Genomic DNA, 15,818 nt, shown 5'->3' on the forward strand with positions numbered 1-15,818 from the left:
GACCCTCGGAGGCTTCAGTCCCCAGCTCTGCCAACCCCTTGTCTTTAAAACAAAAGGGAGAAGCCAGAAGAGGGTAGGTAATTTGGATTCAGAAAAGTGGATTTTAGCAGGTGGCTCGGGCTGAGTGTAACAAGCACTGACATATCTCTCAGTTCCCTGGAAAAATCTGTTTGTTTTCCGAGAGGGTTGCTGCCTGGGTGTTCGGAGTGACTGTTGTCCTACATTATTAGGTTATTAACTGATGGGTTGGAGCACCGTGGGTGGGGAAGCAGGAGGCCGGAGAGGGCAGCAGGCCCCGGGAGTAGCTATGGCAACCTCCAGGACTGTGGTTTGTGCTTTGGCTCCAAGCAGGAAGGATGCCCAAGACAGCTGAGACCTTCTCAGAAAGACCACAGACGCTCCAAAGAGAGAGGTTTCCACTGTAATGTATTTTCGCACGGCCACCCACCCACGTCCTCAGAGTCAAAACCAACCCTCTCTCCTGTTGCCTCATCCCAGAGCCTGACTGTCTAGCCCAGTCCTTCATCTCCCGACTTCAGTTTCAGCCACACTGGGCTGCAGGAAGAAGTGGACTTGAGATTCATGTATTCATTCACACATTCGACACTTCTGTGTCATGCGTTTATTTGGGGCTGACCCACCTTCTCCCTGGCAGAGAACAAAACAGACCCTGCTCCTCCTTCCTCCTGGGGCTTATTGTCTAGAAGGGGAGAGGGGCATGAGCACATATTCATACAAATTCCCACACATTGCCTTGTTAATCTTTGAAATATAATTAATTTAGACTTGACTTGAACCCCAGCCCTGCCGTGAGCCAGCTCTGTGACCTTGGTCCCTTTGGTGGTAAGGCCAGGATAATAATATTTACCTTACAGGGCTGCTGTGAGGCATCACCAAGGCATGCTCTGGGATGCGCGGCGTCTTGCATATAGTGGTAACTCCAAATATGTACGAATCGTCCCCCAACCCCCGGCGTCCCCTTGTCCACTGCCTGTTTGTCGTTCGGAACTCGCCAGCCCCTTCTCTCTGTAGGAGGAGCCCTGGTCCCAGCTCCCTGGCAATCAAGGCCGTGGAACACCCGGACCTCACCTTTCAGAAGTCTCAAATTGGCCAAGGCAAAACAAAAAGAATCCAAGGAGGGCTGTGTGGAGGAAGTGGCATTTGAACTGGGCCTTGAACAAGCTCTGGTGGTCATATTTTGGCCTGTGTCAGAAAATCCCGAAGGAATTGCTCCAAGGCCAGACTCTTGGACCTCATCCCGAAGTGATTCTTTTTGAGGGAATCCAGGGCAGGCCCAGGAATACTGAGGTGGGCTTCCTAAAGTTCGTCTAGGAGCTGCCGCCTTGAAGACCAGAGCAGGGATTTGACCTTGAAGAGTCGGAAGAAGAGATCAGGAAGTGGTTGGCCATGGGCTGGGCCTCAGAACAAGGGCCGATGGGGCCTCCTCATTTCCTTCACACTTTAGCCACCTTCTGCCCATCTTGCCCGCCCTCCACTGCGGGGGGCACAGCTCCAAGCCCACCCCCACCCAGAGGCTCTATCCTAACTCCCCACGCTTCTCCAGGTGGCTCTACGGATTGGGCACATGGCTTTGGTTCCATCATGCTCCCTTCTTGGTCCTGAGTTCAGGGTGGGCATGGGGGAAAATGCCCAGGTCTTTGTTTCCTTCTTTACCTCCTCCACCCCTGAGCCCCGAGCCCCGAGCCCCAGCTGCGCCTCCCCCCCCGTTTAGTTATCAGGCATTTATTAACGCCAGCCCCTTGGGCAGCATAGTACCAGGCACTGTGGGGCTACAAAAGAGAGAAAGGCAGGCCTGACTCAGGGGCCTGGGAGCTTGTTAGATGTGCTCAGGCCTCACCCCAGACCTACCAAACCAGATTCAGCATGTAAACGAGATTCCTGGGAGATTCACACCAACATTTGTGAAGCACTACTCTGTAGGGTTTTTAATGAGGGCAATGTAGAGGCATGGTTGGCAGAATAATGACCCGCCTCCAAATGATGTCCAGTTCGTAGCTCCTGCAGCCCGTGAATATGTTACCTTACGTGGCAAAGGGAAATTAAGGGAGCAGGTAAAATCAAGCTTGCTAATTAGCTGACCCTTAAAGAAGGAGACGTGTCCTGGATTACCTGGGCAGGCCCAGTACAATCTCAAAGATTGTTAGAAGTGGAGGAGGGGGGAAGCAGGGTCAGAGTCAAGAAGGAGGTATGAGGCTGGGAGCAGAGGCCAGAGTAAATGGTGAGAGACAGGCTCAACCCATCCCTCCTGTCTTGGAAGCTGAAAGGGGGCTGAAAGCCACGGAGTGCCAGAAGCCTCTAGAAGCTGGAAAAAACAAGGGAAGGGATTTTCCCCTAGAGCTTCCAGAAGGAATGCAGGGCTGCCAATACTTTGATTTCAACCCAGGGAAGCTATGTCAGACTTCTGACCACCAGACTGTAAGATAAGAAATTTGTGTTGTCTTAGCCACTAAGTGGGTGGGGATTTGTTCCAGCAGCAACAAGAAACTCATGCAGTGATCCAGAGTCTTTGGGGTCATACAGCTCTGCTCTTCCCTAGTGATGGGACCCCGGGCCAGCTGCTGGCACTCTTGAGTCTCCGTTGAGTCTCCGTTGCTCTAGCTAGAACACAGCGATAAAGCCGCCACACAGGACTGATACAAAAGTTACAACAGGAAGCATCTGAGAGGTGCTCGGACCAGGTACTAAGCACATGCTCCCCAACTGGCAATGACCATGCTCCTTGATCCTAAGTCGCTCCCACCTCTTCCCTGACCCTAACAGGGCTATGGTACCAGGCACTCTGGGAGGTCCCCTGCTCGTTCTTTTTTTGGTCCTTGAAGCCATCTTAACCTCATACCTGGCCACCTTTAAATGCAACAATACTGTACCTTGCATCGGCTCTTCTGATGTAAGCCTGTGGGAGAGAAGAAGGCCTGGGGAAGGCCAAGGCCAGCCTTCCAGACCCAAGTCAACAAAGATCCCTGCAGTCAAATAGCAGATAGCTCACGATAAGACACTTGTACTTGTCTGAGCCCTCAGGGAGCCTCCAAGGCCTTTCCCCTAACTAGCCCCAAATTGGTAGAGTAACCAAGGGAACCAGGTAGTGCACTGTAACAAACACCTCACCAAGCTGGCCTGCACACCCTTCACTCCTCCCAGGGTAAATCAGATCATGGGGCAGGACCTCCTATCCTTGTTTCCACCCTCATTACCAGGCCCATCATCACTGCATCCTGACTAACATCTAAGGATCTTCTAGGTGCCAGGTGTTTGCTGGACCTCATCTTCTTTAGTTCTCATAGAACACCATCGGTCTGCGAGGTCTGAGGTTTCTCAAGGTCACTGTCAAAGCTAGACAGTGGCACGGGGATTGAGCCTGCATGGTCTGTCCCAGGGCCTCTGCTCTTAACCTTCATCTCTTGCCCCTGGGCTTGCTGCCACATGCTACCAGCTCAGGGCAGACTCCACGGCCCTCCCTACAGTGATTCTCAAATTGCCTGGACTTCTAGGGGCCAGTGGGTGCCCAAGAGCCTTACGGCCTACGGTGCTATTGCCCTCAAAATCATAGGCTCCAGAGTGGCTCGGAAAAGTCCACCAGCCCTCCAGAGTCAAGGTTCTTGGAGGAGATGTTTATGCTGGGGGCAGACGGGGATGCCCAGGGCTCAGTCTGACCTTCTGGGGCTGCTGTTCTCATGGGGACCTACAATGCTTCCTGACTGCTGTCACCGAGGGCTGAGAGCAGGAGACCATGATTATAGGTGGCAGGCCTGGCGCGGTTTAGGCCCTAGGTCTTTCCAGGATGGAGGGAGCCACAGAGGTGGACCGTGGCAACCCCTGGGACTTCACCATACCCAGTGGAGCTCAGGTGCCCTTGCCTTTCACTAAACTCCCCCCTCTGCTCAACGGCCGCTTTAAGATACTGTCACTTTGGGTTTAAGGACAGAAGTATGAATGGGGGCAGGCAGGCCAAGGGCTTCTCTGGAGGCTGTTTTTATTACAAACACATTACTTTGCACTTAGTTGTAGGTTTACTGAGTGAGGTTTAGGGGACTTGAAGTGATGGGGTCCCTAGGACCCCTCAGGCCACTGCTCAAGACGTGGCGTCATCACACTTTGCAGTCCTTCTTTCCCGTTTTAGGTTAAAGACGAAATCGTGGCACCAAAGTAGAACACAGCACGGGCTCCTTTTTCTCTTCCTGAGTGGGTGTCTCAGAGGATGTGGGCTCAGCTGATTTGAGTTAAACTAAAGTAAGCATCACCCCCTGTACCTACAGTCCTGAGGGCCCACTGGGGAGGAAGAGGGGATCTCTGGCCCTCGAGAGAGGAAGGCTCCCCAGTCCAGGTAAAATATGGTGTCTATGGCTTGCAGAGGGGGCTGGGCAGCCGGGAGGCAGCTCTTCTGGGGGTCCTGGGGCGGGGGAAGGGAGGCCGCGGCATCTGTGGCTCCCGCAGGTACAGACAGTCTGTCTGTGTTTGTCTGGTTAGGGGGGGCCGGCCTGTAGAGAGAGCCAGAGGCGTTCTCCGTGGCCTGTGTGTCTGCCGGGGGCCCCGGCATTCACCACTAAGGTCACCATGCTCCCCTCGCCCACCCGCTCCTCCTGTGACATGGGGGAAAGCCAGCCACACTTCCATGAAAAACCTCTGGGTCTAACCTGCTCCACCCCTCTCTCACGAGATGCAGCCTTTAGCAGCAGCTGGCACAGAAGCATTTGCTTGGAGGGCCCAAGCCCCACAGGAGGGGATTTTTTTTTTTTTTTGACACTCCTACCAATATAGCGCCCCCACCCCTCAAGAGACTGTCACAGTGAATCTTCCTCTGGAGAGGATGAGTCCCACAGATCACCCAATGGGACAGAGAGAAGGCACTTTCTCAATGGCCCCAAGGCATGGTGGATGTTGGCTTTCTGGCTCCAGCCATGTATCCGACCAGCAGCTTCCAAGGAGATCATGTCAAGGGGAAGGAGGCTCTCCCGACCCAGCACAGTGCCTGAAGCCAGCAGCTCTCTCGTTTAGCGTAAGGCCCTGGTCTAGAGCCTTGGTCCCTGTGTGCCCGAGTTTCCCTGTTTGTAAAATGAGGGGCCTGACCTGGGTCACCTCCAGGGGTTCTTTCAATCCCGCTGCACTGAGGAAGTTTAGTAAATGCTCCTGAGAGATGCAAGGCCCCATGAAGCCAGAGCCCTGGGCTGGCCCCCCGCTCGGGGCCAGGCCTCTTTACAACACTGCTGGTTGCCTTCTTCAGCACCCAGAGCCTTCCTGTGCCGCCCTGGCTCTGTTGGTCCACAAAACAGGAACCAGCTCGCTTCCACCCCATCAGCACGGCTGCACCTGGCTGCCCGCTGGGGTTGTCCAGAGACGTTTTGAAAAACAGTGGTGCTCACACCTCCATCCGAGGTAGGGCATGGGGGCTGGCATTCATTTTTATCAGCTCCCCAGGTATTTTCTTAGGTGAGGTGTGACCCACTGACCCAGATGCTCCTTGTGAGCGCCTGAAGGGTGACAGGCAGGGAATGGGAGCGGAAATAGCCGTGCTCTCCCGTCCTTGGCCGTTATCCCATTGTCCTTGCCCATGTCCACAGTACATTTTAGTTGCCAGAGCTCTGGCTTGTCTGAATGGCTCAAGCAAGGACCCCTGGGGCAGGGGTCCAACCTCCTGCCCCCCCATTCCTGGTATTGAAGGTGCTCAAGGTGGTTTGATGGGTAGAATTAGTGCCCTGGGCTCCTCCCGGCATCCCCTGCCTCCCACTCCCCAGGCCCCCTGCCCCTAACTGCAGCTTGAACAGCCCCGGCAAGGTTTCTCCCTGACCCCCTTGGTGTGTGTGACAAGCATTCCGAGGAGGATGCAAGGAAGCAGTCCCCCGCTCTCATCCTTGGCTGGGGAGTGTTCCTCGGCAACCGCCCAGCCTGATACCAGATCGGAGTTCACATGATTCTGCCTCAGCTCAGGAATGGGCAGCCTCCAGCTGGGATTTTCTAGACCGAGCTGGGGAGGTGTGGTCTGTGGAAAATCTCCGGAGGGGAAGCTCGGGTCCTGGCTGCAGGGTGGCTGGCTTGCGGCGTCTACCGGGCCCAGCAAAGCGGGTCCGGTCTCCTCCTCCAGGCTTCTCCGGAGCAGCTAGTGGGAGCCCGGCTGTTTGAGGTTTGAGGGCAGAGCTCAGCCTGGCTGGACAGTCAGAGGAGAGCCAGGTTCCCCCTTCGCCGCTGCTCCCTGCCTGCTCCTCACCTGGCAGCAGAGATTGGCATCGCCTTCCTGGGGTCTGGAGGCCGAGCAAGGCGGGGGATCAGCCCAGCTGTTTCCAGACTGAAGATGGTGACTCATGAGTGGGTCAAGAAATCAATTTAGTAGCTAACGAAATGATCAGAGTGCGTGACAAGTAGTAGGGTAAGTATTGCTTTGGGGAAGTTTGTTTCGCAGTATGCGTGTGTATAATGTCTGTGCGGGTTTGGTTACAATGTCAAGTGTGTTCTTGCTGTGGCTTGTGGTCGAAAGAGCTTAAAAGGCAGAAAATTCATGCCGTGATGCTGGGTTCTGGATTCAGATCCACCTGACTTACTGTCTGAACTTGAGCCACTAGGTTAGGCTCTCTGGGCTTCAGGTTCTGGGAAAGGGATAGTGGTACCAGCCCCAGCTGCCTTAGAGGGACCGCTGGAGCCCCGATGGGACCAAACTTCAAAACAGTTGCAAGGGCTTTAGAAACAAAATTGTCTCCTCGTTGGTGGTGCTGGAGTGAGGATTGTTGGGAGCCAGATGGGACCAAGGAAGACTGCGGGCTGATTTTCTACTTCTGTCCTGGAGGGAAATGTCAGCCTCCGAAAGCATGTAGAGGTTCGACCGCTGAAGGGAAGGGAAGCTGGGCTTGCTGGAAACTCCCCACTCCGTGGGCTCGGGGCTCCGTGAGTAACTGCATGCGTGCCTGTGTGCAGCTCACGGAAGAGACGCGAAGATTAGATCACTGTTTATGCATCAGATCGAGGCCAGCATCAAGCCCCTCCGCCTTCTGACTGGGAATGTGCAGGAGACTCTGAGTTTGCCTCAAAGAAGTGCTTCCTTCCTTTCAGGGCTCATTTCTCATGGTTGTTAAAGTCCTCGGAGACCTCTGTGCTGATGGGCGTTTGTGTAAAGATTTGCCTCGAGGTGTTGGGTTGTTTTGTGTGGAGTCTCTCAGTTTCTTAGTTGCATGATGCAGCATTTGAGGTAGACACTGGGGCTCCTTGTGTTGGTTCTTCGCCCTGACCTCCACCCCTTTTGCAACCACGGACTGGGCACACCGTGGGCTTTCCTCAGGGGCTGCTGAGGAAACAGTTGACCTGGTAGAGCACCTGCCAGGTGCAGGGAGCTAGCCCAGGACTAAGCCTGGGGGCCTTCCTGGTGACATCTGAGGACTGGGACTCAGGGAGCCCTGGAGGTAGGGGGGTGACTGCTCAGTGATAATCGTGATGGAGAGAAAAAAAACGTGACGCAGAGAAAGTGTGGGCCGATTTGAGTTCAAAACCTGCCTGCCACATTGTGACTGTGGAGTCTGGAGCAGGTTGGTTCCTCTCTCTGCGCCTCAGTTTTTTGGTCTGTAAAGTGAGCACTGATAAGAGTGGTGTTGAAGGAGAACGAGTGTACGGGAATGTTCCTGGCGGGTGGAGGGCTCTCCGCTGACGTGGCTTGGTTCTGCCGCTCTGTCTGTGTTCTTCCATTTACAGATTACTTTTGCACCCACTGTGTCCCTTGATTTTTGAGGAGCGAGTTTCCTATGGAGACCAGGTAGAGAAAGGACACTCCAGGCAAGGCGTAGTTGCCGTCTGAGGGTACGTGTCATCAGGAACCAGTAGAAGGGGCGGCTGGCTGGGGTTAGACCTGGGTGAGAAAGCTGCAGCCTTGGATCAGCTCTGGAGCCTTGGGCAGATTCCCGGCTGCTGGAGTGAAGGCCACAGTAAATCTTGCTTCTTCCTTTTCCCTTTCTATGGATGGCATCCCTACTGTCCCAGCACCCAACCTCAAACCCATCTACCCATCCACTCAGCCATTCATCCACCTCTCTACCCATTAACCCACCCATCTAACCATCTACCCGGCGCCCACCTAGGTGTTTACACATCCGTCCACCCGCCCACCCACCCACTCCTCCATCTCTCTACCCATTCGCTTGCCCATCTGTCCGTCTACCCTCATACATCCATGTCCTCATCCATCTGCCCCTCCATCTACCCACCCACTCAACCCACCCACCCGTGTACCTCTGTACCTCTCCATCCATCTACCAAATAATTTCTGAGACCTTATAAGGACCAAGCACTGAGGAATATCTCAGATTTGCCCCTGGCTCTGATTTATCCACCTCCCTAGTCAGTGGCTACAGCTTCTTCTTTTCTCCTCTCTGGCCACACTTCCTCATACCTAGACCCCATCATGCCAGGCTACTCTCAGTTCCCCAGAAGTGCCCATTATCTCTCAGATTTGGCCTGTTGCACACATTGTTTCCACAGACAGAAACTTCCCTCTGCTGGGGCAGCCCTTCCCCCCTTCTTCTGTCTTAGCCTGACTTGCGGCTCAGGAAAGCTTTTTGGGGTGGGCCGGGCTACCTCCTACGAACTCCCTTAAAATCCTGTGCTCTCCTTAGGAGCTGGTTTCGCTTGTCTTCTTCACTGTCCCATGAGACTAAATGAAGCTTGAGTTACACTGAGTGACAGTGTCTGATGCGGTGGCTTCCATATAACAGCTGCTCAGTAGGTTTCTGTTGCGTGAATGGATAAGTGAACGGACGGATGAATGGATGGAAAGAAGGAAGATTGGAGAACCATTGAAGGATCTGAAGTAGAAACGGTTATGTTAGATTTGTATTTTAGTGGATGGCTTTACGGGGGGTAAGATGGAGCCAAGAAATCCAATAGGAGACCACTGAGCTGATTCTGGGGATGATGGCTTGACCCAGCCAGTCTAGGGCACTGGTGAGGAAACTGAAGAGGAAGAGACTGATGTGGGAAATATTTAGGAGTTGGAAATGGTAGAACAGGGTTGTTAACTGGAGGCCTTGGATGAAGATAAGGAAAGAAGCTGAGGGCCCTTCAACTGGACAGGTAGGGATGCCCCCTTCCAAGAGCAGATTCATGCAGAAATGATGGAAGTGGGGTGGGTCCCACTGAGCCTGGCCCGTGAGGCAGGAGGATGCCGGTGATGTCTGCCATCCACCTGGCAGGACAGAAGGATGCTGTCCCCCAGACGGTGTGTGTGGAGTGAAAAGAACAAACCAACATTAAATGTGAGCGTGAAGTATGCTTAGGCAGGCACCGCCATACCCTGCCCTGTCGTCGGGTGGCAGTAATTTGTGCATGTGCTGCTCCTGTCTTGTGGGATTGGAGGCCTCCTGAGGGCGGGAGAAACACAGAAGAACTGGACCCTTGGGCAGGCCACTCCATCTCTCTGGGCCTCAGTTGCCTCGTCCCTCAAATGGGGGAAATAACAGGGCCGTTGCGAAGACGGGGGTGGGGACAGGTGTGAAATGCTCTGCAAAAGATTTTGCAAATACGATGGCTAAGTATCCTGACAGATCCAGTCACTGCTTCTTGAGAGACTGAATCAGGCTGTTGACCTCGCATGGGCCATCTCCTGGTTCCGCCCGCAAGGTCCTGCTGGGGCTTCGGTTTCCCCTCCAGCCACCTCTGCTCCCCAGGTTGGGAACTTGTGTTGTCTGGGTGCCTATCCTGCCACTTGCCAGGAGCCAAAACCCAGACCTTTCTGAACGCAGAGTGTGCTCTATGGGCTAGCCACACCAGCATCAGCTTAGGAACATGCAGGAAATTCTCAAGCCCCACCTCAGACCCACTGACTTAGAAACCTTGAAGGGGAGGCTCAATAATCTGTTTTCCACAAATCTTCCAGGGCATTCGGATGTTACCTAAATTCGAAAGCCGCTGCTCTTCGAACACCCAAATCCTGTTTTGGCTACAAGTGAACGTAGGAGGTACTTGAATCTAAACATAGTAAATGTTTCTTCTACGCCCTGCAGGCTTGAATATTTTTGACTCTGGTCGCCAGAATTCCATTACTGTTGGCCTAGGAGGGAGGAAGGGACAAGCTGGTGCCCCAGAGCCGTCCCGCTCCCAACCCCCCCCCCCCGCCCCCCCACCCATGTGTACACTCACTGCTAGTAAACAATAGGCTTCAGCCTAGTGACTCCCAGTGAATTCCTAAAACCTGACAGGATATGTTTTTCGCTCTGGTTTTGTTCGTCCTGAATGAGTGCTCCAGGGGACTGTTTGGGGCCCTGTGCTGCGGTCCACTTCTCATGTGGAAGCCAGCCAGACCGTTCGGCCCCACAGGTGTGGGCTTGGGATTCGGGGATAGGAGGTCTGGCAAGAGGAAGGTGACTGGAGACCTGGTTCGACACACTGAGCTGAGTTTGGGGATCACAGGCCTCAGCTGCCCCTTTCCCTTCCTCTCACCGTCAAAACGTAGAAGCAAAACCAAAACACTCAAAAAGCAAAAAACAAGAAGATGCCCTTGGGCGCCATTGGTGGGAATGTGAAATGGTGCAGCTGCTCTGGAAAACAGAATGGCAGTTCCTCAAAAAATTAAAAATAGAACTACCATATGATCTAGTAATTCCACGTCTGGGTATCTACCCAAAAGAACTGAGAGCGGGGACGCAAACAGATAACCGAACATCCATGTTCAGAGCAACCACAGCCAACAGGGAGGGCAGAGACAACTCAAGTTCACTGACAGATGAATGGAAAAACCAAATACAGTAAATACATAAAACAGAATATTATTCAGCCTTAAAAAGGAAGGACATTCTGCAAATGCCACAGCAGGTGTGAATCTTGGGGGCATTCGCTGAGTGAAATAAGCCAGTCACCAAAAGACAAACCCTGAACGATTTCCTTAGACGGGGGCCCTCGAATCGTCACATTCACAGGAACAGAGAGCAGAACGGCAGGTGCCAGGGACTGGGGGCCAGAGGGGGATGGGGAGTTAGCGTTTCATGGGAACAGAGCTCCAGTCTGGGAAAATGAGAAAGTTCTGAAGACGGACAGTGGTGCTGGATGCGTGACAGTGTGTGAGTGATCTCCTGTACACTTAAAAGTGTTCCACGAGATAAATGGTATATTATATATATATATATATATCTCACCACCATCAAAAACACCAAGAAGCACTCCCCTCCACCACCATCACTGAGACTCTAGGCTTGTGTCCTGGAGAGGACGGAGAGCTGAGCGGGAGTGGGAATCCTCGTCTTCTAGAGACTGAGGGGTTGGGAGTGAGTCTCGGGTGGGGGCCGGGAGGTGGGACATGCTGCGGGGAGAGCCCCTCAGTCCAGCATCTGGCAACCTTGGTGTCCTCACCTGTGCAACGAGGAGGTGGTCTTCACTTATTCCTTCCAGAAGTGTTCGTGAGTACGTGTGAGGTGCCAGGCTGCGTTCAAGGCGCCCCCTGGCCTCTGGCCTCTTGGGATTCGTATTCCCGTGGAGGGGAAAGACCAGGAGCCGCAGACAAGCAAACCAGCAAGAGCAATCCTGCGTGCCCCTGGGGGCTCTGAGGAGCAGTCAAACAGCAAGCGTGAGGGTGGCGGGGTGGGGGCTGCTTATGTGGGGCGGTCAGCGGAGGTCTTGCATAAAGGGAGCCAGGCCTGAGGTAGAGGTGGAGGTGGGGAGGAGGCAGGAGACAGCACCCCCGAGAGGCCACCGCTTATGCAGCCGAGGCCTGAGCCACGGACAGCAGGCCTTTGTGGCTAGTGCACGGCGTGTGGTGGTGGTGGTGGGCGACGCGGAGCCTTGTAGGTCCTATGAGGAGTTTGGGTTTTAGTGCAGGTGTGATAAGAAGCCATCTCAGTGGCTTTTAAGCAAGGAAGAAGAGGCCTGGTTGTTTTAGAAAAAGAGGGCTCTGGCTTCCATGTGGGTCAGGTGCGGTGACATGGACGGGAGAGCTGCGGTGAGGGAGGGGCGGTGCTGGAGGGAGCCACAGGGAGCCAGGCGAGGAGGGTAGCTGTGGTAGGACCATCTCTTGCCTGTTGAGGAGAGACCTTTATGAAAGCTGCAGGGAACTTTTCCCAGGGACAATGCCCATACTTACATGTTGATAAGATTGAGCATGTTGATCTTACATGTTGATGAGATTGAGCAGGGGTTGTAGGGGAATCCCTCGAGTTTTCCCTCCGTGCACCCCAGGACTGGAACTGCTGGGCTGGGTGTCTCTGAGTCCCTTCCCAGCACGCTGCACCCCCTTCCAGGCTGAGCCCTGGTTCCAGGGGCCCCAGGGCCAGGCAGGGGCCACAACAGAGCTGCAGGGGGAAGGCGGTGGGCAGAGGGGCCGTGGTCAGCAGGTGGTGAGGTGGCCGCCCAGCAGACTCTGAGGGGTCTCCCTTCTGGGTCCTCGAGCTCAGCTTGACTGTGGTGGCGGGACAATGCAAAGGGCAGAGTGGATCTCCTGATACTTCAAAACAGCTTCGTTCAAACCTCACTCTCTCAGAATTTGCAATCCTGTGGGCCGTACATGCTCAAGGCAGGGCTGGAATTGGTTCTTGGGTGGGGCGAAAAAAACCCTGGAGCTATTACAATGATTTGTCATCCTTCAAAGGGCCCCAGTACACAAACAGATGTGCAATATATTGGGGATATTAAAATTTCATGGAAAGGGGGCAGTCGGGGGGGAAAAACTGTCTAATGAGGCTTTCTGGGAGGATGATTCTTAAACCAACAAAAAATTGAGAAGTCCTGATTTAGAGGCAGTGAGATTTTTCTGCCAGAAGAGCTCAATCAACAGAGTAGCTCAGGCCTTTCGTTTCGATATATTAATTTATAAAGTGGACTTACAACAGAAATTTTTGTTCTCTCTTCTTCAAATGTATCTGTACACATAGCAATAGCGTTTTCTTCGTTAAATTCTCAACAATATGGGCTTTTCACCAATGTAAGACTTCCCATCTCTTACTCTGCCCCTTTGCCTCTGGCAGAACAATGCTGTGGATTTTGGCATCCATCATCCATCCATCCATCATCCATCATTTTACGTGGCTCTGATACTGACCTGAGGGCAGGTGTTTCTACAGCCGGGTTACAGATGAGGACACAGATGCTCAGAGAGGGGAAATCACTAGCCCAGCCAGTAAGCAGCTGACCCCGGCCTGGTGCTCATTTCTGTTGCTTCCTTGTGCTGTTCCCTGCACTGTGTCCTCAATTCCACAGAGAGGAGGTGAGGTAGCACCTCCCCATGAGCACCCGGGGGTCCAGACCATGCCCTGTGGGAAGTGTGGTCTTCGTTTCTGGCCAGAGCCCACTAGGATGTGGCAAGGTGGGGTCACTTCCGGGCTCTCTGGAGAGGCTCCCAGAAGTGGCTGTGGCCTCAGGGCTGACTGACCTGGTACCTTCCTGGGAGCAAGCAGGAAAATGTGACTGATGCCTAGTGCTGTCATGGGAGAGAGTGGCCGGAGCCCTCACTGTTGTGTGTGGGTTGGAATAGATCTTCACCTTGGGCGTCCCTTGGAGAGTGGGGCTCAGGGTGAATGTGTGCTCATAAGAGCTCCTCCCCTTGCTCGCTGCCCTGAGTGACCAGGAAAATAAATAAGGAATAGGAAGCCAGGGAAGGGGAGACAGGGAGGCATAAACCACCATTTAGTGTCTTGGCATGTGACCAAGAGAGTCAACTAGATAGTCAAGGTTGAGGTTGGTCCATCTTCTCCATTAAGGAAGGCCCTTAGAACAGTACCTGACACACAGTAGGCGCTACATAAATGTCAGCTGCCATTATCCAAAGCCTTTCCCACCTTTACCTTTCAGGGGTTTACCCACCACCAAGGAGGCCCAGCTTTCCATACAGCTCAAGCTATATCCGACTACCAAGATGGCCGCGGAGAGACCTGCCCGTTCCCTGCACCCGTGAGGGGTGAGGTGCTCTGGGGCCCAGCGATGGGGAACGCTACCGCGGAGAACACCTCGCTGTGCAGCATTGACCACACCATCCACCAGACCCTGGCCCCGGTGGTCTATGTGGCGGTGCTGGTGGTGGGCTTCCCGGCCAACTGCCTGTCCCTCTACTTCGGCTACCTGCAGATCAAGGCCCGCAACGAGCTGGGCGTGTACCTGTGCAACCTGACGGTGGCCGACCTCTTCTACATCTGCTCGCTGCCCTTCTGGCTGCAGTACGTGCTACAGCACGACAACTGGTCGCACGGGGACCTGTCCTGCAAGGTGTGCGGTATCCTGCTGTACGAGAACATCTACATCAGCGTGGGCTTCCTCTGCTGCATCTCCATCGACCGCTACCTGGCCGTGGCCCACCCCTTCCGCTTCCACCAGTTCCGCACGCTCAAGGCGGCCGTGGCCGTCAGCGTGCTCATCTGGGTCAAGGAGCTGCTGACCAGCGTCTACTTTTTCCTGCACAAGGAGGTGGTGGAGGACGGGGACAGGCACCGCGTCTGCTTCGAGCACTATCCCCTGGAGCCGCGGCAGCGGGGCATCAACCACTACCGCTTCCTGGTGGGCTTCCTCTTCCCGCTCTGCCTGCTGCTGGCCTCCTACCGGGGCATCCTGCGGGCCGTGCGCCGGAGCCACGGCACCCAGAAGAGCCGCAAGGACCAGATCCAGCGGCTGGTGCTCAGCACCGTGGTCATCTTCCTGGCCTGCTTCCTGCCCTACCACGCGCTGCTGCTCGTGCGCAGCCTCTGGGAGGCCAGCTGCCAGTTCGCCAGGGCCATCTTCAACGCCTACCACTTCTCCCTGCTGCTCACCAGCTTCAACTGCGTGGCCGACCCCGTGCTCTACTGCTTTGTCAGCGAGTCCACGCACAGGGACCTGGGCCGCCTCCGCGGGGCCTGCCTGGCTTTCCTCGCCTGTGCTGGGGGTGGCCGCGCCCGGGAGGCCTACCCGCTGGGCGCCGCAGACGCCTCCGGGAAAAGCGACGAGCCTGAGCTGCTGACCAGGCTCCACTCAACCTTCCAGACCCCGAACTCACCCGGAGCCGGGGGGTCCCCTGCAGGCGGCTTGGCCTAGTTCCGGCGGGGTGGGGGGAGTGTCTCACCGTCGGCAGGGGGGCTGGTGAGGGCTGAGCTTGCTGGCGACCGCTGGCCACTGCCGTTGGCCAAGGACAGGTGCCTCTTTCTGCTGGAGTGAGAACCTCTCTGGCCTGGGGAGCCCGCTCCAGCTTGCTGAACCCAGTGGGGATGAGCCCTGGGAGTTGACGGGTACCATCTGCTGCTGGCTGGGCTCCTGGGGAGAAGAGGGCGAATTGTCACTTCCACGAGGTTCTTGAAGAGAAGCTGATGGGAAGGGATGGGTGCAGAGTGTGAGGGGCATGGAGGATGGGCCTGGGGCGTGAGGGCGGGTTCCTGGGTGCACATGTGTGAGGGCCTTCCAGGGCCATCGCCACAGATGACACCTGTCCAGAGGCCCTGGTGCTTCCTGGAGTCACGACATGTGAAGCTGTGTTGTCATCCCTGACAATTGGGCCTCACCCCTTTGTGGGAAGAGGACCGGCTGGGAGGTCGGACGGGGAGAAGGGAGGTGGGGAGGTGTTTGGGCGCTGGAAGTGTGTGGTGGGGGACAGCAAGGGGAATGACAGCAGAGGAGAGACCCCAGCTCCAGGCTCATCTCACGATCAGAGGGAGAGCTGAGTGGACTTCCCAAGCCCCGGGACTGATAGGAGACAAAGCCCAGGGCTCCCCAGAGCTCCCTGGGGCCATGTCTGTGGTCCTTTCAAACAGCCGGTACCGAAAGCTCTGTGTCAGGACAGAGTTCCCAGCACGCAGAGTCCTGCTCATTAGTTTTCTGTTTCCATCTGCCCAGAAGCACCAGACGCAGAAGCTGGGGATGTGTGTGTGTGTGTGTGTCTGTGT

The 15,818-nt window shown here is 55.0% G+C and overlaps 1 protein-coding gene across 6 annotated transcripts in view; it reads left to right on the forward strand.

Moving 5' to 3' along the window:
• GPR68 (G protein-coupled receptor 68) overlaps positions 1 to 15,818 on the forward strand; it is a 28,287-nt gene extending 12,469 nt beyond the window's left edge. For 3 of the 6 annotated variants that reach the window (XM_032344670.1, XM_032344673.1, XM_032344671.1), the window contains exon 2: positions 13,765 to 15,818. In XM_032344670.1, the coding sequence (XP_032200561.1) occupies positions 13,894 to 14,976 (1,083 nt within the window). In that variant the 5' untranslated portion in view covers positions 13,765 to 13,893 and the 3' untranslated portion in view covers positions 14,977 to 15,818. Of the gene's footprint in view, positions 1 to 4,138; positions 4,343 to 6,097; positions 6,380 to 7,747; positions 7,795 to 13,764 lie in introns of those variants that run through there. The other 3 variants (XM_032344669.1, XM_032344672.1, XM_032344674.1) reach the window with 3 other exon arrangements.

This window comes from Mustela erminea, chromosome 5 (genome assembly GCF_009829155.1).
Source record: "Mustela erminea isolate mMusErm1 chromosome 5, mMusErm1.Pri, whole genome shotgun sequence".
Taxonomy (NCBI): Eukaryota; Metazoa; Chordata; class Mammalia; order Carnivora; family Mustelidae; genus Mustela; species Mustela erminea.